This window comes from Oncorhynchus keta, chromosome 11 (assembly GCF_023373465.1).
Source record: "Oncorhynchus keta strain PuntledgeMale-10-30-2019 chromosome 11, Oket_V2, whole genome shotgun sequence".
Classification (NCBI taxonomy): domain Eukaryota; kingdom Metazoa; phylum Chordata; class Actinopteri; order Salmoniformes; family Salmonidae; genus Oncorhynchus; species Oncorhynchus keta.
Genome location: NC_068431.1, coordinates 46,658,697 through 46,682,994, shown reverse-complemented (window position 1 = coordinate 46,682,994; position 24,298 = coordinate 46,658,697). Strand labels below are relative to the sequence as shown.

Below are 24,298 nucleotides of genomic sequence, written 5' to 3'. Positions count from 1 at the left end.
GCATGCCTGCATGCCTTCCGCCAACAGCTTCTCTCTCTCTTCCCATAGGTCCTGGCAGAATGTCTACTGCGTTCTGCGTAAGGGCAGCCTTGGCTTCTACAAGGACCAGAAGAGCGCCTCCGGCGGGATCCCCTACCACGGAGAAGTCCCCATCAGCCTGGGAGAGGCTGTGTGTGAGGTGGCACACGACTACAAGAAGAGGAAACACGTCTTCAAGCTACGGTGAGAGAGAGGAAATGTGACGGTTTGAAAAGAGAATAGTCTTGTAAACTCAATTAAATTGTGATAAATTGTGATGTGCATCTATACTGACCCGGCGTTTCTCTTGTGCAGGCTAGGAGATGGTAAGGAGTTCCTGTTCCAAGCTAAAGATGAGGTGAGTGTCACATTTGAACCCAAACCAGATTCTGATGCTCCTCTGGTGTTCTCCCCCTACTGAGGACTAACCCTGCGTTTGTCTGTCCCAGCCGGAGATGGCCTCGTGGATCCACTCCATTCATAGCTGCATCCCAGCAGGGGGGTCAGGAGACCGCTCCCCCGGAGGCCCCAGGGCCCTGAGCCGAGCCATGACTATGCCCCCCATCTCCCCTAGCTCAGCAGAGGCTGCAGGGGTCACCATGCGCAACAAGGAGGGCAAGGAGAAGGACCGCGAAAAGAGGTTCAGCTTCTTTGGCAAGAAGAAATAAAACGTCTGGAGAATAACAACATCAAGGAAAATGATATTTGTCGAAATTCCACCAAACTGAAACGGGCAGAAAGGAAAACAGTCTTGTGGCATAAACGCATCGCTCTCAGCCTTGGTCCTAAGGAGTTTGTCAACAACTATGTGGCACACACAGAGCTTGCTCTTCCTCCCTCTCTTCCTCCCTCTCCATTTGTCTTCTCTTTCCCTCTCATATCGCTCTTTTCCTTTCCATTTCTCACATTAGATTCATCCTACCAATGTAAGCCCTTGTCTTTTGCATCAATGGCATTTTCAGACAAGAAGCTGTGTTTGTTGATCAGTCACTAATAAGAACTCTTTGACCTCATCGCTGGGGGGAACCAAGGTGTTTGTGGGGAGATGAGAGGCAGGGGTGGTTAGCATTGGCAGAGCCAAGAGGCTATGAGGCCTGTAAGAGTCCATTCTCTTCCATTCACCCACATTGGATTCTGTTTAAAATGAGTTCTTCCTCGACCAGTTTTTAGATGGCTAATCTGCTCTAATGCTGTTTTACCACTAAAAGAGAACCCATGGACCACAGTAGAGTGCTGTCCCCTCACGTCCCCTCTCCCAGTCTCTCTCTCCCCCTCCTTGGGAAGGACCACATCATTTTTGGGACGTTGGCGTAATTAACGTTACCAATAATTATTGCTGTTATTATAATTCATATTTATCTTTTTGCTGTTGCAAGCTTGAGGGGGGGGTATTTAAAGAGTACGTCAGTGGATGTATTGAGTCATGTTGTGAAACAACAATTTGGTTTAATTCACGGGACCACGTTGGTCTTGTTTCTGTTTGTATCGTTTTCAGTTTGAGGTGGGGGGGTTTTTTTGTTTGTTTTTTAAGAAAGCTCAGTAAATTTTAGCAGTGTGCAGTTAAGTGATTTTCACCAGTGCAGAATGATAGATATATTTAAAGTGGTTTTATTTTAACTTGGAAATTGTACCTGTTTTGATTTTGTTCTTCGACGGGATTATTTCTCCTTTGATTGTGAGTTTCCTTGTTTCTTTTGGAAGCAGAGAGATTTAGTTTTCTAGTGAGAGTGTGAGTTGTGGGTTTTGCACGTTTCTGTTCTAAATCAGACGTGTCCAGTTGGATGCTGCTTTTCTGACTTAACACACACACACACACACACACACACACACACAGATAAACACACACTTAAAGAAGTTGTTGGGATGGCTTTCTAGAAGTATTCTTAAAATGTAGATGACAATGTGCTAATGAATGAATTAAACGTTCCTCCTAGATGGTTTTCAGACTTCCGTTTCACTCTTCCCTCACCACCTCCTCCTCTGTCTGTTGTTTTGCTATGTGATGGCAGAGGGGTACGTTAACACTGTTTAACACTGCCAGTGCCCAACACTAGAGATGATTGTAAGCAAAAGCACATCAATGTGGCATGGGGTGGTCTGGTAGGTATGGGGGGTCATTACAGGTGGGTTAGGGTCGGGGCGCTGAGGGGGGATGATGAGAGTAGAGAATCAGAAGGTAGTGTGCTGGATGAGGGAGAGGAGGAGTACTGAGCCTTACTGCAGCCCACAGACTTAAGAACCCTTTATTAGCCCAGTCGTTCCTTGAATAGCACTTAATCACAAAGGGAGCTTTTTCACCCGCGTAACAAATCTCTGAATGTGCCCTTTGGCGTTGACGCGGCATATGTCTATGGATTCTGTACCCAGGTACCATAGGGCGCATGGAGACGGGCCCAGCCGCAACAGCGATTTGAAGGAAGTGAAATGCAGGTCAAAGCTCGGTTGGATTGGAAGAGGCGTAACCATGGATCACTTTCCTCACTTGATGGTAAATGATAGAGAGAATAGTCTTCCGGTGTTTTGCCGGAGAGCTTGGAGCTCCTCCGCTGGTGGCATGACCTCATGTAGGATTGTATGTGTCTCGTTTTTCTCTCCAATTCTCACCTAGTCAGATGTTCTAGGTACATGAGATTTCCTCCGTAAGCCATGTATGGCATGATACCATGAAGCCCATGCTGTGGAGGGTGGCGTATTACACAGGTGTATCATTAGCAGTTTGGAAAGAATTCACAAATGGGCAAAAAGAAAATGGTTAAATGATATTAAATGACTGTAAAGGTGACATTGACACATAGATGGCGAGTCCTGGCACAGTGAGTGATTTTTATTTCCTTGTCTGAGATGAGTGGAAGTTTTTCCTGTATAAGACGGCTCTAAACATGGCAGAATCCTGGAGCCTCAATTATTGCGGGCAAAATGGTATCTGTTACTCAACGATAGGCTTATCTGGGGTGAGGGTGAGGGTGTGGGCGTATCAAAGCCCTGTTAGGTTATTGTATGACCGATGGCTCACCCTCAACCAGAGAAGGAAAGAACAAGTGGCTGGCTAAGTGTCCGAAATGTGCAGCTTTCCAACAGGCAAGACTATTGAACTATTGGCCTTTCATTCCAATACAGTTGGTGTGATTTGGGGTAAATAAGCAAGAGTTGACCCATAATACCTGAGGCTGTAGAATATGCAGTTGACTGCTTTTTCTGCCTTGATTTGTATCCCAGCTGTGAGCCTGAGCAATTGGTCCCAGCCGAATGTACTGAGCTGAGCCTCTGGCTCCTTAGTCACAGGTCAAAGGCCGCTGACCTGTTCAATGAGGCAACAACAACAAAGAAGAAGTCAACGACGCTCAGAGTAGAACAGAGTGAGCCTTGCTGGGTCAATATTCACTGTGACAAGCTACTGCAGTGGCAGCCAGTGCTGGATCGGCCACAGCACTTCAACAAGTAGCTTGTGTAGCCCTCTACTGGGCGTACTGCTCCAACAGTGACCCCGTTGTAGACACGAGCAGGTTCCCCGGGCCCATTTGAAGTCTCTGAAGATGAGTCTAGCGCTGTATGTTCTAGTATAACTTCTTATGAATGTTTATGGCTCAGAAAGTGAGTTGGCCAAATTGGTCATGTGATGCAAAAGGACATGTTACTTGGAGCCACTATTTCACATACTTTACATGCATACACACTACCTTTCTCTCCTCTCTCTGTCTCACTCTCACACACACACAAACACTCTGATATACTAAGGTAGAATGACTCTGGCCTTCCAGCCAAGCAGAAATATGTGGAGCTGGTTGTGATTTGGTTCCAGACTTGGGTTGTTGTTCAGTCTCTGTGTGTTACTGGTGAGCTTTGACCAGAAAAGGATTGTATTATTGAGGGTGTTGAGATGGGGTTTTAAACGTTAAAGTGGAACACCTGAAAAGGTATCTTGGTCTCTTATTTGAAGAGGAAAAAAATAAATACAGTATACATTAACCAGAAGGCTGATGGCAAATTTGAGCTTCCTTTTTCTAGAGTTAGACAGCAGATGTGCTGTCTCGCGGGGTTCTTGTATTTTCTCATCCAGTGGTCTGATCTGTTCTGCAGTGTTTGATAAGCCTGTTCACCCACTCTCATTTCTAATTTCTTTGATGAATCTAAGTTCCTTCTTCTGTGACTTAACTAATTCCAAGCTAATACCACTGCTATGATGTATTATTATTGCTACTGTTATTACTACTACTGTTACTCCTGTTACTTATTACTTTAACTAGAACTGCTGTCCATTTTTCAGGTATGTGTCTGTAATACCAGACCCTTCCACAAGATGTCAGTGTGCTGTGGAGCATTTTCATTACAGATTGAAAATAATGTTTGTTGACTTGTATCTTCATATTAGGAATAATAAAACCTCGTTTAAAAGAAAACAACGAAGTACAGCTGTGGTGTTATTTCTTATTTCTGTCATTGTGTTGTCGGTAATCGTCACTGTGTTTTGATTGTAGTCGATTTCGCTAAAGTTATTCACGTGTAAAAAAAAAAATAATAATAAAAAATGTATTCTATACAATTGTGTTCGAGGAGTTCTAGTCCCTGACCTCTTCCGTGACCAGCCTGTGTGGAAAGGGGACTCTTGTGAACAGGGTCTGTGTGGAGATGCATAGTGCCCAGGTGAGGCTGACAACTTCTGTAACTGAAATAGCAGTCATTTTTGATTGGGTGTGCATTCTGTGCTATATACAAGCTCAAAGTATTGGGACAGTGACCTATTTTTGTGTGTGTGTGTGTGTGACTCTGTACTTCAGCACAAATATCATACCCACAAGACAGGCTAACCTCTCATCATTACATAACGGGAGGTTAGCATTTTTGGTGGGGGTATGATATTTGTGCATCTAACTTTCTTGCTCATTATTCACTATTCGTTCAGGATTATCCATATTCATGGTAGCATCCACGTGAATGTAGAAGTGTTTATAAACATGATATTGTTATTTAGAATAAAAGTCACAACAAAATGACACTACATTATTTACCATTCATTTATTTTGGCCACAAAATAATCTGAAACACAACCAAAACAAACAGCAAATGTATCAAGTCACAAGCTTGATGGAGTTATTGTTTGCTTTGAATATGGGACCAAATTCTTAACTTTTTACTACTTTAATACACATATAACTGAATTTGTCCCCTAAAATGGGGGGTGTACAAAAAGTGTGGTAATTTGTAAACAGTACACCTCAAATTAAATCTGACATTCTACACTTTAACCTCCTAGTCATTGTATCATTTAAAATCCAAAGTACTGGAGTAGAAAGCCAAATCTACTGTAAAAAATAAATTAAAAAAAATTAAATGGGTCACTGTCCCAATACTTTTGCAGCTAACCATGTATTTATTCTGATTGGACATTGGTAAAACCAAAGTTGTCCGTGTGCTTTTAAGGAAAAATAGTAATATCCTTCAAGCGTATGACGCAGACAGCAGAGGGAGGAAAGGGATTTGGGATATATCCTGTTTTTACGTTGGCTGGACTGGAACAAACAGCTCTGTTTAAAAAAAAAAAGTACTTATTATTCTTGATTTTCTTTAACTTGGCTGCACATACCCTGCTCTGTGTACATTTGTAGTAGTGTCTGAAGCACTCCGATCATTTTCAATGCACGTCAAAGTCTCAGGTTACAGGACTTAATCAACTGAACTTTTGCTCTTCGCGGGCTTCTCCACAAAAACCTCCAGTAGAAACGTCCTACTGCAGTCTGCAGGTGTTTTTGGGGAAGAGCAGGAACTGAGTTGGTTTGATTATAGTAACAGTAGTAGTAAGGGTCTGTATAATATTTCAGCTTGCTCAGTTGATATCTTTATTTAACTCTACCAATAGATCAGTCAGTGTTCATTAATTGGACGATTTAATGAAGACCCCTCATTCTCTGCTTCAAAACTCTAATGTGAAGAGGAGGCTTAAACGGCGTGTACATGGTGTTGTAAGAGCCTACAGGCATGAAATAAACTAATCTAAATAGTAACGGTCGCATTTCCATCTTCATTATTTCTGTTAAAGACGTGTCAATGGCCATAACGACCTCAAATAATCAAGTGCCTTGGATACCTTGGAAACTAGCTGCAATATATTGAAGGACATTTAAAAGAGCACAGCCCTTCATTTAGCTCCCCACAGTATTCACCCTATCAATAGCCTGTTACCCAGCGACCGTTAAAGCTCCTAGACAAAAGACAAGGTCGTCGTCACAGTGCTGTCGAAGCATTCAGCGCTCCCAAGACAATTGTCTTTGGCATGGTAGCCTACCGATCAGCCTAATATCAACATTTAAAAACTTGAACCTGATTACAAAAGAAAACATGACACATTTTGTCTAGCGGAGCTAAAAAAAAGAAGGAATAAATTCAGTAAGTTGTCTAACTCTTGTTTTTCATACCTTCGTGAAATGTTGACGATATGAATGCGTCCACTGGCCTGGTTTTGAACTCAGGATCCTATTCAATCAAACTGGTAGCCAAGTTCATCAAGTGAATCATACATAATGTTCCTTGAGTGCTTATTATTATCTCACACTGAAAACATTGTTTTCTGGAGTATAAATGGATTTATGCATTCTTGCAGTGATAAAACATGTGTTTTTGATTTACCAGAAACCTAGTGAATAACTTTGGTTGAATTGGGTCCTTAATCACTCATACTTTATCTTTAGTAAGCAAAAAAGCTGTGGGCATGTGTTGCAAGACTCTTTTTCTTAAGCCCTCTTGCATTATGCATGACAAGAACTGGGTTGGGGGCCTGAGCAGTCTGAAGACAGGGGAGCTGAAAGTGCACTTGTCTTTTTTCGGCTTAACAAACCAAAGGACCTGGTGGGAAAGGGACTGAGAGATAGATCCCGAGAGGACTAAAGCTCAGGCTACCTCATGAACACAGATTGGTGAACATGCCTAACATCTGGGCTGTATTTAGAGGTGTATGGAAAGGAGGAAGGGGAAAATACAATAGGTAGTCTGCCCTTATCCGGAACAGAGCTGTTCTCTCTCTACAGCCTTGTTAGTAGGCTTCTTCTCAGACTCTTTAACTAAACCATGTGTAGGCTTCCCTCACATTGTATGGCCAGCTTTGTTTTTACAATTTATGAAATCTTTCAAAAATGGCCTGCACATGCTTTGGTAGAAGTTCACATGTCATTCAGGGCTCCCGAGTGACGCGGCGGTCTAAATTACTGCATCTCAGTGCAAGAGGCGTCACTACAGTCCCTGTTTCCAATCCAGGATGTATCACATCCGGTTGTGATTGAGAGTCTCATAGGGCGGCGCACAATTGGCCCAGTGTCGTCCGGGTTTGGCCGGGGTAGGCCGTCATTGTAAACAAGAATTTGTTCTTAACCGACTTGCCTAGTTAAATAAAGGTTACATTTTTTTTTTAATTAATGAGTGTAAAAGCGCTGTTGCATTTTTTTAAATGCTGCGGTCATTGCACTATGCGCCTCTTATGATCACCACGTTTGCTGTCCCTTCTAGAAGAGTACGGAGTATTGATCACTTATCTTTTCTCATGTCACGGACAATGTTTTGTTTACCCACATGCAGATAGCACCTACCCCCGGGTGAGACGTTTTAAAGAAGTTTATAATTGGCCGTATCGATGTATTCACATGACCATAACGAATCGTTGGGTTGCATACTGTAGGCCTACATCGGGTCGAGATTCAATGGGAGCAGGTAGTTTACTCCGGTGGGAGCCTAGATGTTGGCATAATCAGCTGCGTTATAATCAAAGAAATGTGATTATTGTAGGCCTGTGGGACTAAATATTACCTTGTGTTAATAATAGAAGTGTCAATGCAGACATTTTGACTGATGTAGAAGTGCATTATCTCTGCCAATTATTAAAGTAATGCCCCCCACCCCCCTGTACTTTAGTTGCCCTAAATAAGTCTATTTAACACTCATCTTGCTGGGCACACACTGGTTGAATCAACATTGTTTCCATGTCATGGCATCTGTGCCCAGTGAGATATGTTGTTAGAATTTCGATATCATAAACAGAATTTGAGTTATAAGCAGTTTGACAAGGACATGTCATTCCACCTTCTGCCCCTCATTCACTGTACAGCTGATGATGGCCCAACAAATCGCAACTAGTTTCCACACACTTAGGTTGGAGTCATTAAAACTTGTTTGTCAACCACTCCACAAATGTCTTGTCAATAAACTATAGTTTTGGCAAGTCGGTTAGGACATCTACTTTGTGGATGTCATAAGGTGAATGCACCAATTTGTAAGTCGCTCTGGATAAGAGCGTCTGCTAAATGACTTAAATGTAATGTAAATGTGTATGACACAAGTAATTTTTCCAACAATTGTTTACAGACAGATTATTTCACTTATAATTCACTGTATCACAATTCCAGTGGGTCAGAAGTTTACATACACGAAGTTGACTGTGCCTTTAAACAGCCAGAAAATGAAGTCATGGCTTTAGAAGCTTCTGAGAGGCTAATTTATATAATTTGAGTCAATTGGAGGTGTACCTTGTGGATGTATTTCAAGGCCTACCTTCAAACTCAGTGCCTCTTTGCTTGACATCATGGGAAAATCATAAGAAATCAGCCAAGACCTCAGAAAGAAATTGTAGACCTCCACAAGTCTGGTTCATCCTTGGGAGCAATTTCCAAACGCCTGAATGTACCACGTTCATCTGTTCAAACAATAGTACGCAAGTATAAACACCATGGGACCACGCAGCTGTCATACCGCTCAGGAAGGAGACGCGTTCTGTATCCTAGAGATGAACATACTTTGGTGCGAAAAGTGCAAATCAATCCCAAAACAACAGCAAAGGACCTTGTGAAGATGCTGAAGGAAACAGGTACACATGTATCTATATCTACAGTAAAACAAGTCTCATATTGACATAACCTGAAAGGCCACTCAGCAAGAAAGAAGCCACTGCTCCAAAACTGCCATAAAAAAATACAGATTACGGGTTGGAACTGCACATGGGGACAAATATTGTACTTTTTGGAGAAATGTCCTCTGGTCTGATGAAACAAAAATAGAACTGTTTGGCCATAATGACCATCGTTATGTTTGGAGGAAAAAGGGGGAGGCTTGCAAGCTGAAGAACACCATCCCAACCGTGAAGCACGGGGGTGGCAGCATCATGTGCTTTGCTGCAGGAGGGACTGTGCACTTCACAAAATAGATGGCATTATGAGGAAGGGAAATTATGTGGAAATATTGAAGCAACATCTCAAGACATCAATCAGGAAGTTAAAGCTTGGTCTCAAATGGGTCTTCCAAATGGACAATGACCCCAAGCATACTTCCAAAAATGTGGCAAAATGGCTGAAGGACAACAAAGTCACGGTATTGAAGTGGCCATCAAAAAGCCCTGACCTCAATCCTATAGAATATCTGTGGGCAGAACTGAATAAGCTTGTGCGGGCAAGGAGGCCTACAAACCTGACTCAGTTACACCAGCTCTGTCAGGAGGAATGGGCCGAAATTCACCCAACTTATTGTCGGAAGCTTGTGGAAGGCTACCCGAAACGTTTGACCCCAAGTTAAACCATTTAAAGGCAATGCTACCAAATACTAATTGAGTGTATGTAAACTTCTGACCCCACTGGGAATGTGAATAAATAAATAATTATCTATTATTCTGACATTTCACATTCTTAAAATAAAATGGTGATCCTAACTGACCTAAAACCTGTAATTTTACTAGGATTAAATGTCAGGAATTGTGAAAAACTGAGATTAAATATATTTGGCTAAGATATATGTAAAAACTTCCGGCTTCAACTGTATGAAGAGATGGGCCAGCGCAGCTTGGAATTGACACAGAGGATGGGGAAACAGATCACCAAAAAGTGACTTTTTCAAATCTTCCTACAGTCAGATGCAGGTAAGACGTTTAGATTTTGATACAGTATCAGCAGATTCTGATGCTTCCAAAACACTTCCCTTTTGCCAAACAGACCTAACTCTCAAAATTCAAGAGATGATTTCAAAATATAACTTTCTACAAGAATAACTGCTGTTCCATGTGCCCCACAAGTGATGAGCACACAGCACTATATACCCTTGTCTACTACGCACAAGACTAGTAAGATAATACCAAAAAAAAGTGTTTTCTAATGTTACTTTCATAAACACAACCACATTTTTATGAAATGTTGGCTATTAGACTGTTAGAATGTCAAAATGATTGGTCACCGGCTCAGAACGGGATGGCTCAAGGCCAGGTTTTTCTAGGAACATCTTAGCTGCTGACCACATCCAGATTTTAGAATGACACAGTATAGACTGATGCCTTTCGTGGGGGTTGCATGGCAGTCTTTTATGGTTTCAGTTGGCACAGGCAGTGCCGTTTCTAGGTATAAGCAACATAAGCAGCTGCTTAGGGCCCTGCAGCTGCTCGGGGGGCCCCAACCCTCCATATATTTAAGTCGGTTGGGGTCTCAACTTACTGTTTGTGAGGGTAGTAGAACACACAATTTTGAAATGTGGTAGTCCATCAGCAGTTATCCTCTTGTTAGTCACTCGATTAGCCCATGTCAGTTAACATTTTATAGATAGCTGGCTAGACTAACTTACCTAGCAATGTAAACCTTGTAGTATTCATGACCCCATTACCAACCCGGGCACACAAGGCATGTGCCCAGGGACCCTGATCTCTAGAGATTCCCGGTTGATTGTGTTATTCACTCTCCACTCAGATATCATATTAACATGGTATAAGTTATGGAAAAATGTGTACAATTGCAGGAAATTCGTTTTAAAACTGCAAAAATCTCTCTGGCCCATGGAAAAACTGGTAGGATTCCAGAAAAATTGCTTTAAAACTCAACATTTTCTGTACGGCCCATGGCAAGTATGTAGAATTGCAGGACATTAAAGATGCAGTCTGTGATCTTAAGCACTTACAAATTCATAAAATATTGCCAACACAATTGTGCACAATTTTCAGGGACCTGTTTGGCTCTGGAGCACTACTTTCAGAACTAATGGCTGAAATTATACAAAACCTCTAGCATCAATCACTAACTTTAAAGCTGCACATTTTTCTCTCCACAGTCAAGAGGGGTGCCACTCAAATGTTTTGCCCACGAGGTGAGGGGGCCCCCCAACCAAATCTATCTTAGGGACTGGTCCCAAAAAAGCTAGAAACGGCCCTGGGGTAACCGCTAGTAACCGCTCGTCAGTGTGCACACTGCTGTGCTTGTACATGTGGACAGTGTTGGAAGCGCATATGTGTTTGAATTGGCAGCCACAAAGTAGCCATATAATCCAACAAAGTTTAAACCCTGTCTGGAGTACAGCTCTTTCGGGGATTGTTCTCTGAGAGTTTTCGCTTTTCTAACCATCGGCCGTTTGGTAAAGTGATATGCACATGGTGGGCCCTGCGCCATCCCTTAACCCAAAGGCCAGCAGATAGCGATATTCAGTCGTTTCCATTTTACCGTCCAAACGCATTGTATGCAGCTGGCAATACACTCGTTAAACCCGTGGACCGGTTCATACATAAAACATTCTCCATTCAGGCTGCATAGGCATCCATTTACCTAGATTTAATGGTTAGAAGGCAGAAAAAAACGGGGGAAATATGCCTACTTTTTTTAAATGAAACACCATTTTAAACCACCATGCTAAAGTAGCTAATGCCTAGTAATTCTAGTCCCAGATGTTGGGTATCGCCTTCAGTCAATCAGGTTGCAGCAGTCTTGTTTACCCTGGCTGCATGCATGGCACAACACCAGTTAGTAGAATGAGCTGTTATTGGTGGTGGGAAATTGTGTTTCATACAGAAAGTACACTTTTTCAGTTTTTTCGGTTTTTTTCCGCCTTCTCGCTGTTAAATTTAGTTAATGAGGAAATCGAGGCCTTGCAACCTGAATGGAGAGTTGTTTATGTATGAACCGGTCCACAGGGGTTAGGAGTGTATTGCTTGCTGCATACAATGTGTTTTGACGGTAAGATGAAACCATCAATACCAGATCGATATCGCCATCTGCCCGCCTTTGGGCTAGCTATACCTCAAAATTGTAAAACGCGAAATCCAGTGCCGGAGTTTCCGGTATGAGGACGAGAACGAAAAGGGGTGTAAGCGCATCTCTCGGATTCTACCATATCTGCACATAGTCGCTGTAGCAGCCTATGGAACAGGCGATGTGAAGTGGTTACGTTTTGTGATGCAGGCACCTACGCATCGCCAAGCAGTGGGACTTTTTCGGCTTTTTACGCAACCTTGAATAGCCGACCCCTGCTCTGGGCAGATGAGAGATATTTGGGGTGAAAGTCAGGGCTGTCATAACGGATATCGGGAAACTGGGAGGTAAGCGGGTCTTTGGATATATTCTACCTTCTTGAATGTTGCGCACAGCGCCTATGATAAACCGACATGTATCCAGTATAAATTATATAAAAGATAGCCTAAGTTATCATAGAAGAAGGTGAATAGTAGGGGTACTACGGAAAGACTGTCTGGCGAAGGTTATGTCATCTTGTCTCAAAACCAGACGTTGAATTGCATAGATTCTATGTCGGGCAAAAATGAGCGTTTGAATCAGATAAGTTTCCTCTACATGCCATAATGTTGAATACAATTATATTTCAATATATTTTACCGGTTGTCAATGCGGTTTGCCCTTTTTGGCGGTAGGAATGTCATACAATATATCAACCGGTAAGTATAACTAGGCTACATCAACTTTTCAAAGCACTGGTAGTACATTCCGATTTGTATCACCAACACCATGCGCACAATATGAAAAATACATGCACGCATAATTGCCTTGCTCGTGTACATGTTTACTTGGTTCTGCCTCAGGTGATATGAATCTAAATGCAATAAGAGTGCTTTTAAAATTGTATGTAATTATACTTTCCTGTGGATATATTATCTCATATTCCTACCGCCAAGAGGACCAACTGCATGGACAACCGGTAAAGTACCTTTTTAAAATGTAATTTTATGCAACGTTAGTTTGTTGAGGTCATGAGAGAGAACTTTCCTGACTCAAACGTACATTTTAAATTTCTAAGTGGCCTACTTTCTAAGAAACTAAGTGGCCTACTTTCAGGCTTACTGACAATGTTGAATCTGACCAAATGGGACTCGTATCTTATTATGAGGATTCCACATTTCTGTTAGCCCATTAGTCATCCCTTGTGGGAGTGTGTTTTGTCATACTGCAGCATATCTCTATTCTAGCTAGATTAGTGGACATTTCTAACAATATAGGAAATCATTAATGTGTTGGGCGGATGAAACATTGAGAATCTCGATCCTGTTCCCTTTGCTCTGCTCTCTCTTCCTGGGACAGAGGTGGGTATTGTGCTACGATCCTCAAATCAATTAGTTGTATATGTTTATGCAAATTATGTTTCTCTATTGTTTACCAAACCTCACACTTTCACACAACTTTCGAGGGCTAGAGGAGTATTCCCTCATTTCTCCTTAATAGGTGAGGATTTTTAAAATAATTTTCGGCAGGGTTCTGTTTGTATCATGAGAAAGGAATCTAAAAATGTTACGATCCAAAGATCCTTCAGCTCCACTTTCCTTGAAAGGCTCGTGAAAGCAGATGTTTTTCACTAACGCCTCCATCACACCGACAGTGGTTTTGGTACACCAGAAGTACATTTGTTTCCAATTGAACGCTGCGTTTGCCTTGCAGCATTGCAGTGCGTTCTGTGTGGTGCATACATCGAACGTCTGCATCAAATTGTATGTGTAGATTGCTTGACAGAAAAGGTAGCAGAAAGTGAACGTGGAACTTTTGTTGCACATATCCAGATGATGCTTTCTGTGTGATCAAGACATAACACCTGACTTCTTTCAAGCCACAATTCTCCCGCCCTGCAGAAGTAAAATTATTTGAAATGCAGAATGAAGTTATCCCTTCAGCTGTTGAGGCCTGTTGTCTTTCACTGGCCTCCTGTGACAGAACAGTTTGAATGGTGACACTGTGAGCATTGTTCCAAAAAGCGCTTGGTTGCAGTTAACAGTATGTGCTGGGTGAACAATGTCCTTCTTATACCTCTGACAGTGCTCTTTGTGTGAACTCGCAATGGCAGCCTGGGCCAAAAACGTTGTGACAGTATGTTCCATGCATTATCTAACAAATGAACAAGCCTTTCAAGGGCTTCACCAAGTGCTGTGCAATCTCATCTGTGGCAGTTAAAAAAAACTGTCTGATAAAGCCTGGTAATTTTATGGATTAAGCTCACACCTTGTGTGTTGAGGAAACAAGTTGAGACTCACAAAGCTACACTTTTGGACAATATGAAAGGGGCTTGTCAAAACAGACCCTTAAAATTCCTGTGTTTTATTTTTCCTGTTTATTTTTTAACCTGTTTGAAAGTAAAAGTGACTATTCCATTTCTCAACTGGAACTGAACTTGAGGAAAATATAATGCATGATAAAATGGCAGAAAACAAAGATTTGTGTGTCAACATATTGTATAACATGTGTCAAACTCATTCCGCGGAGCATTGAGAGTCTGTGGGCTTTCGCTCCTGCCTTGTACTTGATTGAATTAAGGTCACTAATTAGTAAGGAACTCCCCTCACCTGGTTGTCTAGGTCTTAATTGTAAAGAGAAACAGGCAGTCACAAGGCCCTCTGTAGAATGAGTTTGACACCCATGTTGTACAATGACCCAGCTTCTGACACACACTTTTTACAATGACCCCCCCCCCACAAAAATAACCTCTAGCTGTTTTTTTTTTAGACATTTACATTTAAGTCATTTAGCAGACGCTCTTATCCAGAGCGACTTACAAATTGGTGCATTCACCTTATGACATCCAGTGGAACAGCCACTTTACAATAGTGCATCTAAATCTTTTAAGGGGGGGTGAGAAGGATGACTTTATCCTATCCTAGGTATTCCTTAAAGAGGTGGGGTTTCAGGTGTCTCCGGAAGGTGGTGAATGACTCCGCTGTCCTGACGTCGTGAGGGAGTTTGTTCCACCATTGGGGGGCCAGAGCAGCGAACAGTTTTGACTGGGCTGAGCGGGAACTGTACTTCCTCAGTGGTAGGGAGGCGAGCAGGCCAGAGGTGGATGAACGCAGTGCCCTTGTTTGGGTGTAGGGCCTGATCAGAGCCTGGAGGTACTGAGGTGCCGTTCCCCTCACAGCTCCGTAGGTAAGCACCATGGTCTTGTAGCGGATGCGAGCTTCAACTGGAAGCCAGTGGAGAGAGTGGAGGAGCGGGGTGACGTGAGAGAACTTGGGAAGGTTGAACACCAGACGGGCTGCGGCGTTCTGGATGAGTTGTAGGGGTTTAATGGCACAGGCAGGGAGCCCAGCCAACAGCGAGTTGCAGTAATCCAGACGGGAGATGACAAGTGCCTGGATTAGGACCTGCGCCGCTTCCTGTGTGAGGCAGGGTCGTACTCTGCGGATGTTGTAGAGCATGAACCTACAGGAACGGACCACCGCCTTGATGTTAGTTGAGAACGACAGGGTGTTGTCCAGGATCACGCCAAGGTTCTTAGCGCTCTGGGAGGAGGACACAATGGAGTTGTCAACCGTGATGGCGAGATCATGGAACGGGCAGTCCTTCCCCGGGAGGAAGAGCAGCTCCGTCTTGCCGAGGTTCAGCTTGAGGTGGTGATCCGTCATCCACACTGATATGTCTGCCAGACATGCAGAGATGCGATTCGCCACCTGGTCAGAGATAACCAAGACATGTCACAAGATTGTCCCCACAACCTTGGCTCCTATCAACTTGATAAGTGGCGTCTCGCACCACTTAGATGGCCATTGTGTGTGAAGTAATGGCTCCGGGAAGCTGTCCCATAGCTGTGTCCGTTGCTGTATCTGTGATTGGGGTTTATAATGGCCAGCCTGCCCTCCAGACGGTTGCAGTTCAGCAGAACCGGAGCAAAATGACCTTATTAATATCATGTGACCAGTATCTTTAAACTCAGGGGTCTACAAAGATCTTGGCCCCTTTGTTATGTAGGCAAAGCATTCTTTAAGCATTCTTTAAAATATGTTTAACACTCCAGTTTGGGGAAAGACAGGCCTTGGAAACGGCTTACAATGTGCAAGAGCGCTCTCTCTGTGAATGTGCTGTGTGTTTGAGTGAATAGGCCTATATGAAAGGGGAAGAGTGAATGTGTTTTTGAGCATGTTAAATGTACATCAAGTTTAAATGCAGTATGTGTAAGTCATTATAACCTGCTGTGACCAGGGTTAAATACTATTGGCCTCCGATAATGGTGATCTGTTAACTCTGACAAATGGATTTTATGGAGGCAAAGGCATTTCATTAGTCTGGTCGGCATATGTATAGCTGTTCCATACGAAGACAACAGAGGATCTAAGACAAGGCTAGAATCTCATTACAATGTTTTGTCCAAACCTTTTAAGTGATTAGATAGTATCCTACTACATTATTGCATTCTAATCGTCCTGATGCTTCGTTTCCCCTTCTCATTTGAATTAAATAGATTGATCGTTTGCTTTAGACCGTTGTATAGTATTCACGTACGCAGTCTGGGTCCACAATGGTGCCCCTGAGAGTGGCTTCCTCACTATGGCCAAATGGAGCAGAGCGCAGCTAGGAGATGAGGCGCTGCTCTCTTTTTTTTCTCTCGGTCAGTCATTATCTCCACAGACCAGTCATTCAGTTGGCACTGCTACCCCCTTTTTCTTTCTCTCTCCCCTCTCGCCTTCCTTTCCTCTTCTCTCTGACTCTCTGTCTCTCTGACTCTCTGTCTCTCTCTGTCTTTCTCTGTCTCTCTCCTTCTCTCTCCTTCTCTCTGTCTCTCTCTGTCTCTCTCTGTCTGTCTGTGTGTGTGAGTTAACAATGTGTGTCTGTGCTATTGTGAGAGGCATCTGTCACCACCCAGAATCCACTCTGTTCAGGCTCAGCAGAGCCCCAATCAAGTTGGTTGGACCAGCTCCTCTCGCTCTGCAACCCTGACGTCATGTGACATTATATTGTTCCCGCTGGTGCCTTTTTGTGGCTTCAATTCGGTATCACTCTACCATTGTATACTTTGTATGCACGTTGAGGTCAGCTATTGTGTTCCGTACGCTGGCAGAAGGGAGGCGTGGTTTTGTTTTTGTTGCAGAGTGATCTATGCACAGTCGCTGACAGCAAACGTTAAAGGAAATCCTCTGTGAGTGACTGACGCTCCTGTGCACGCAGTGGTGCTACTGTATAGCTGTCTCATAACTAGAACCTAAGAAGCTTGAGTTAATGTCAGCGGCAAGCAAGTCATGCCCTCTCTCTCTCATCCTCCTGCTCTGCTTGGCCTTGGCCCTGTCTATCTCCTGTGCCCTCGGGGCCAAGGCCCTCACTGAGAAGCAGCACTTTAATCTGCCTCCATCAGACACCAGCCTGACACACAGCTGCTTCACTAAAGCTCCCTAAATAGGTTTAAACCAGGTTAACCTCTCTCTCGTCCTCTAGACATGCTACTAAAAATGTCCTCCCTTATTCACACCCTCACACATCTCCCTACCACTCCTCCGCAGTGGATCAGGATTCATTCATTCCAGGATTCGTCAAAACTAGAAAAGCCTTTATTCCCACGCTGCGTTGCCAACAACAATAGACAGAGTCATTATTTTCTGTCCTGCCCTCATATGATACGACGGAACTATGGGTTTATCTTATCTCAACTCATTCAACTCTGTGTGTTTGGTCAGCGTAAATAACGGTTTCTGAGATGCTAGCCTGGGTTTTTACATGGTCACGGTTGTTTCATGCTAGAGGTTTTCCCCTCCTGTATCAACGCCTGAGTGTTCATAATCCCTATAGATTATGTTTCAGAACATATTAAATAAAGTTCTCTCATGGCGGAGGATTATTCCTGCATGTTTATAACGCATGCATTTTACAACACAGGTTTTGTAATAGTTTTCTGTTCTAATGGCTTTCTTCTGCTTCTTTCTGCAGTTGATTAAAACTGTGGACATAATCCTTTTACCTCACCAAGAAACCTCCTCCGCAGCCAAAGTGTCAACCCTGCATCCTGCTCACTGAAGCTCTGTTCCAAGAGAGTGATCGAGGCTTTGTTTGGTACTATTCATCATTTTAAAGCTGACTGCAGAGGTAGCAGTCCTCCCTGATCACCAGACCTGATTTGACCTGTTAATGGTTTAGCTCAGCCAGCCAGCATGATTCCTTCTCCCTGTGTCTGATTCAGAGAGGAGCTCTGCCCGGCCTCCTCTCCCCACCACCTCCCCTCACGTTGTTGCAGGAGCTGAGCCTCTGCTGCCCAGGGAGGGCTCCCGACATGTCCACCAAGGCGCCCATCTATCTGAAGCGGCGGAGCAGGAAGGGAAAGAAGGAGAAGCTGCGGGACATCCTTTCCTCTGACATGATCAGTCCTCCGCTGGGGGACTTCCGCCACACCATCCATATCGGGAGCGGCGGGGGGGACGACGACCTGTTTGGGGACCTGTCCTTCCTGCAGGGGAAGTTCCACCTTCTCCCTGGGCAGCAGGGCCACAACCTGTCTCAGCGCTCCTCCATGTACGCAGAGCCCTTCCAGTTCAGCCGTACTGCCAGCGACAGTGGACACACACCCTCCTCAGAGAGCTCCCCCCTGCTGAAGAACGCCCTCTCGCTGCCCGTCATCGAAGGGGTGCAGGCCATCACCTTACCAGTCACCTCTGCACCCACCTCGGCCCGCCCCCAGCCGCCTCAGAACGCGCCCCCTCCACCCAAGCCTCCCCGACTGCACCTGGATGACGAGATCCTGACGCCCCATCACCCAGGCCTGGACTCGTCTTCTCCCTCAGCACAGGCTCCCAGCAAGATGTCCCAGTTCTGCCCGCCCTCCCCCAGGTTGTCATCAGGCGAAGATGTGTGTATCCAGGACCCTTATCTGGATGATGGGGACCAGGAGCGCCCCTACCTGTCCCACGCAGGCTCCCTGCTCTCCCTGCACCTGGACCTGGGCCCCTCCATCCTGGACGACGTGCTGCAGATTATGGATAGCCAGCGCCTCAGTGGCCTCAATGGAACCTGTCTGCAGGGAGGGCGGCAGGAGCTCTACACCTGACCATGAGAAGCCCTCGGCTCTCTGTCCTCTTACTGACCCCCTTAGCGTATAAGAGGAGGTTCTGACTTCAACCAAGCCTTGCTGGATTACAAGGCTGGATTTGTACAGAAGTACGCTCATATGAAATGTTTTTTTCCCTGGAACTTAACTTCAGTTGCTGTTAGTGTTTTAATTGGTATTGAATATCTTTCTACGCTTTTCCATGCAAATTACTTAATATAGTAAGTATGAAATGAAGTGACCATGAGCCAAAAGCTGACACTGTTAAATCTCCTCTACCCTTCCCCCAAAGAGGATATGAAGAAACCGGTGAAAGAATATACTGCTGGTCAGGAACTGAGGTCCGCATGTATCTGACTGGGATCATATTTGTCAGTGGGAGTGAAAGGGTATTGTAAAACCTGAACAGTCACAGTTAGATTTTATTTTTACTGCACCTGAGCTGTGGACTACTGTCCGTGCTCCTGAGATCACAGTTTGGTGTCTGTGTCACACAGATTTATCCAGCTTACAAAGCTGTTCTGGAACTGACATTCTATTCATGGTTGGATACACATGATCAAAGACACGCTTATGGAAAGATGAACTGTACAACAGGGAGGGTGTCTGCCGAGTGGCGCAGCGGTCTGAGGCACTGCATCTCAGTGCAAGAGGCATCACTACAGACCCTGGTTCGATTCCAGGCTGTATCACAACCGGCCGTGATTGGGAGTCCCATAGGGCAGCGCACAATTGGCCCAGCGTCGTCCGGGTTTGGCCGGGGTAGGCCGTCATTGGAAATAAGACTTTGTTCGTAACGGACTTGCCTAGTTAAATAAAGGTTTACATATATTAGTTTTAAATGTCTGCAAGGACAAAGATCCAGAGTGGTAGAGGAGGTCACATCCCTGAGTCAGATGTGTCATTTTCCAGCCTTTGTTATTTTTAATGCAAGAATGTGAATGCTGTAACTTTGCATCAGGAGAGACGATGAGTTTTAGAGAGCTCAGTTCTATATCTTTTGACTTTTCAGCAGATCTACAGAGAGCTGCTTAAACTGGCCCTCATGCTCTGGTAATTGAGATGTTGAGCACGTTTGGAGATTATCTAACCGCTGTAGCCCTCCAAGTCCTTGTGTTGCTCAAACTATCTCTGTACCAACACAGCGAAGTTCTGAATGAGACATTTACCAATGTTATTTGGAATTATTGTTACAAGATACAGGGAGAGGGTTTTAATTTGAGCCAATTTGCTACAGCAGGAAAATAATACTGCAGCAACAGGAAATGTGGATCATCATTAATGGACATTGTTGTAGGGGTTGATACATTTTAAATCTGAAATTTGTGGAAATTACAAACTAATACAGTACAGGATAGAGTTGCCAGATCACCGTTTGCTTCATGGGGTATACAGTACCAATCAAAAGTTTGGACACACCTACTCATTCAAGGGTTTTTCTTTATTTTGACTATTTTATACATGGTAGAATAATAGTGAAGACATCAAAACTATGAAATAGCACATGTAATCATGTAGTAACCCAAAAATATATTTGAGATTCTTCAAAGTAGCCACCCTTTGCCTTGTTGACTGCTTTGCACACTCTTGGCATTCTCTCTACCAGCTTCATGAGGTAGTCACCTGGAATGCATTTCAATTTACAGGTGTGCCTTGTTAAGTTCATTTGTGGAATTTCTTTCCTTAATGAGTTTGAGCCAATCAGATGTGTTGTGACACGGTAGGGGTGGTATACAGAAGACAGCTCTATTTGGTAAAAGACCCAGCCTATATTATGGCAAGAACAGCTCAAATAATCAAAGAGAAACAACAGTCCATCATTACTTTAAGACAGGAAGGTCAGTCAATCTGGAAGATTAAAAGAATTTAGAAAGTCTCTTCAAGTGCCGCTGCAAAAACCATCAAGCGCCATGGTGAAACTGGCTGTCATGAGGACCGCCACAGATTACAGCCCAAATAAAATTCAAGTAACAGACATATCTCAACATCAACTGTTCAGAGGAGACTGCAAGAATCAGGCCATCATGTTCGAAATGCTGCAAAGAAACCACTACTGAAGGACACCAATAATAAGAAGAGACTTGCTTGGGTCAAGAAACACGAGCAATGGCCATTAGACCGGTGGAACTGGTCCTTTGCTATGTCCTTTGGTCTGATGAGTCTAAATGTGAGATTTTTGGTTCCAACCGTCGTGTCTTTGTGAGACGCAGAGTAGGTGAACGGATGATCTCTGCATGTGTCGTTCCCACCGTGAAGCATGGAGGAGGTGTGGAGGTGCTTTGCTGGTGACACTATCTGTGATTTATTTAGGCACACTTAACCGGCATGGCTACCACAGGATTCTGCAGCAATATGCCATCCCATCTGGTTTGCCCTTAGTGAGGCTATCATTTGTTTTTCAACAGGACAATGACCCAACACACGTCCAGGCTGTGTAAGGACTATTTGACCAAGGAGAGTGATGGAGTGCTGCATCAGATGACCTGGCTTCCATAATCACCCGACCTCAACCCAATTAAGATGGTTTGGGATGAGTTGGACCACAGAGTGAAGAAAAAGCAGCCAACAAGTGCTCCGTAAATGTGGGAACTCCTTCAAGACTGTTGGGAAAGCACTCCAGATGAAGCTGGTTGAGAGTATGTCAAGTGTGTGCAAAGCTGTTATCAATGCAAAGGGTGGCTATTTGAAGAATCTCATATAAAATATATTTTGATTTGTTTTAACACTTTTTTTTTGCATACTACATATGTGTTATTTCATAGTTTTGAATTCTTCACTATTATTCTACATTGTAGAATATAGTAAAAAATAAAAGGAAAACCCTTGAATGAGTAGGTGTGTCAACTTTTGATTGGTACTGTATATATTTCAATGTAGCAATCAACTAGAACATGATAATGGGTTATTGATTCTTCACAAACCCAACAATAAATGCATGATTACTTGCACCCAGAGGTGCAAGGATTCACTTTAACATTGTAGAAAATATTCTGGATGATAGATAATATAATATAGAACATACATTGGTTCTTTGATAACGGTGGACCAATGATGGTTAGGTTTATCTTGAGGATGGACCAATGGCACAAAACGTTGGATTCCCCGTTAACACATTATACCAAGATATACCATGTTGTAGGAAAACAGACTACATTTGAGCCTAACGCTTAACAATATCATTATAGTCTCAGATTACATTTCTTGATACTTTGACAAACTCACTAAAGCACTATAAACCTTTTCCTGCACAATAAAATGTTAACATTTTACCACTAAACCTGTTGGCAAGCATTGTGACAGCATAGTTCCAGCATTGTTCCGTGAATTACAGCTTTTAAACTGCTCTAATTTCTATGTTTACTTTTGGATCTCAACTCATCAGGCCATATCTATCAACATATAATGTTCTCATTCCATAAAATTCACCCTGTGCATGGTTTATGTGATTTCTAAATCAGCTGGAAAAGACTCCATAGCTGACATTTTGGGAAGAGGACTGTATTAGTAGACATATGCTTCAACTCAGAGAGGGAGAGAGGATGTGATAAGATGTACTGCAGCACAGTCTGTCCGTAGCCCGAGCCTGGTCCAGATACTGGAGCTGTCCTGCTGACTGTGGCCAGGCCAGGATGGTGTTACGTAAGACTGTGTCTGTTTACTCTGGAGCTCTGCTGGCAGACATGCAGCCAACTCCTCAGTACAGTACACCAGCCTCCTCTGCATCGTGAAAGACTGTTGATGGACTAATGTTGACACTAATAATCTTTGCTGGCTTTTACAATCTAGTTGAAGTCGTCGTGTACAGTATGACTATGTGAATATACTTTGGTCTTCCTTTTTTTTTCAAAGCTGTGAAATATGCTATGCCTCCTATGATAATTGAACTCAAGTTATTTTGGCATGTTTCACATTGTATCTATCTACTTGTCCTGACCTCCAAGTAGCTGTTGGTTGTTTTAGAAAGGGATTGCAGCATACAGAACCAAACACATATCGGAATCACCAGATATGAGGCTACACGCAGGGAACTATAGGCACCAAACTTATCAACGTTTTGTAGATGTCTCTTACATCATAACCTTTGCTGATCTTCCATTTTTGCACAATAATTATGTGTTTGATGACGACTTATCGTGCTGCTATCAATTGGCGTATTTTACGTACTGGGACAAATTATTTACTGGCGTCACAAAATTGATTACAAGCTGTAATTTGAATAAATGCAATATTATGATTAGAAGAAAAACTATGTCCATGTTTTGTCTTTTCTGTTGTTTGCCATGGCCCGTCCAGTTTCATAGCTCTGGGAACACCACTGAGACGGGCCCTGCAGGGGGAGGCTCTCCGAGGATACGGGGGGAAACTGCCGGTGCAGATGAGGAGAGGGACAGGCCAAAGAGATTTATTTGTAACCTTTTCTCTCATGGTGTATTTCTTATCAGAGCAAATAGTTGCAGCAAATAAAGTTAAAAACAACACTGTTTCAACTGTTTTCAAAAAGCTTGTTGTAAATTTGTTTTCATCTTGATATTTTTTTCTGCCCCTTTGAGCTTGAGTCTTCAAGGAACTTCAGAAATGGAAAGATATTGAGCTCCCGAGTGGCGCAGCGGTCTAAGGCACTGCATGTCAGTGCTTGAGACATCACTACAGACAGCCTGGTTAGATTCCAGGCTGTATCACAACCGGCCGTGATTGGGAGTTCCATAGGGCGGTGCACAGTTGGCCCAGCGTTGTCCAGGTTTGGCCGGTGTAAGCCGTCATTGTAAATAAGTTAGAGGTTACATTTAAAAAAAAATACAAAATAATATTCTAGTGCAGGGGTCACATGTTATTTGACCTTCGTTATACTGTAATAGTTTTGCAAATTAAAACCATGAGAGAAGTTGGGTTTGATGCTTTTGTGCCATTCTGGGAATGCCTGGATGTTCTATATGCACCGATCCAGATCTTCTACACAAGCGCTTTTGTTTCTCTACAGAGAAAGCGAAAAACACAGCTATTGGTGCACCAGCAAAGACATGCCTGGAGATTTCCAAGGTGTCCTCCAGAATATACCTGTGTTGATTCTTGAACCGCACAATCTTTTCCTATCTAAGTTAATAATACTCAAAACCTCACTCTACAGTATAAGTGGAATGTGTCCCCACTGGCCTGGATAAATGATGTAACTGCAAAACAAAAACACCATTGGCATTCGAAGGAGACCGCTGGTAAGTTTCGCAATGAAACAAGTGTTGTTTTTCACCGTGTCCCTCATTGGCGAGGA

General features: G+C 43.4%; 2 protein-coding genes across 6 annotated transcripts in view; both read left to right on the top strand.

The window, feature by feature from the left end:
• LOC118390395 (spectrin beta chain, non-erythrocytic 1-like) overlaps positions 1-1,964 on the top strand; it is a 108,630-nt gene extending 106,666 nt beyond the window's left edge. For 3 of the 5 annotated variants that reach the window (XM_052457331.1, XM_052457334.1, XM_052457333.1), the window contains 3 exons: positions 28-222; positions 334-376; positions 468-1,964. In XM_052457331.1, the coding sequence (XP_052313291.1) occupies positions 28-222; positions 334-376; positions 468-686 (457 nt within the window). In that variant the 3' untranslated portion in view covers positions 687-1,964. The remainder of the gene's footprint in view (positions 1-27; positions 223-333; positions 377-467) is intronic. The other 2 variants (XM_052457332.1, XM_052457335.1) reach the window with 1 other exon arrangement.
• A 9,955-nt stretch (positions 1,965-11,919) lies between these two features.
• LOC118390394 (cdc42 effector protein 2-like) lies at positions 11,920-23,528 on the top strand. Its single transcript, XM_035780904.2, has 2 exons — positions 11,920-12,334; positions 17,922-23,528. The coding sequence occupies exon 2, from the start codon at positions 18,262-18,264 to the stop codon at positions 19,030-19,032; it is 771 nt and encodes a 256-aa protein (XP_035636797.1). The 5' UTR covers positions 11,920-12,334; positions 17,922-18,261; the 3' UTR covers positions 19,033-23,528.
• Positions 23,529-24,298: the final 770 nt, after the last annotated feature.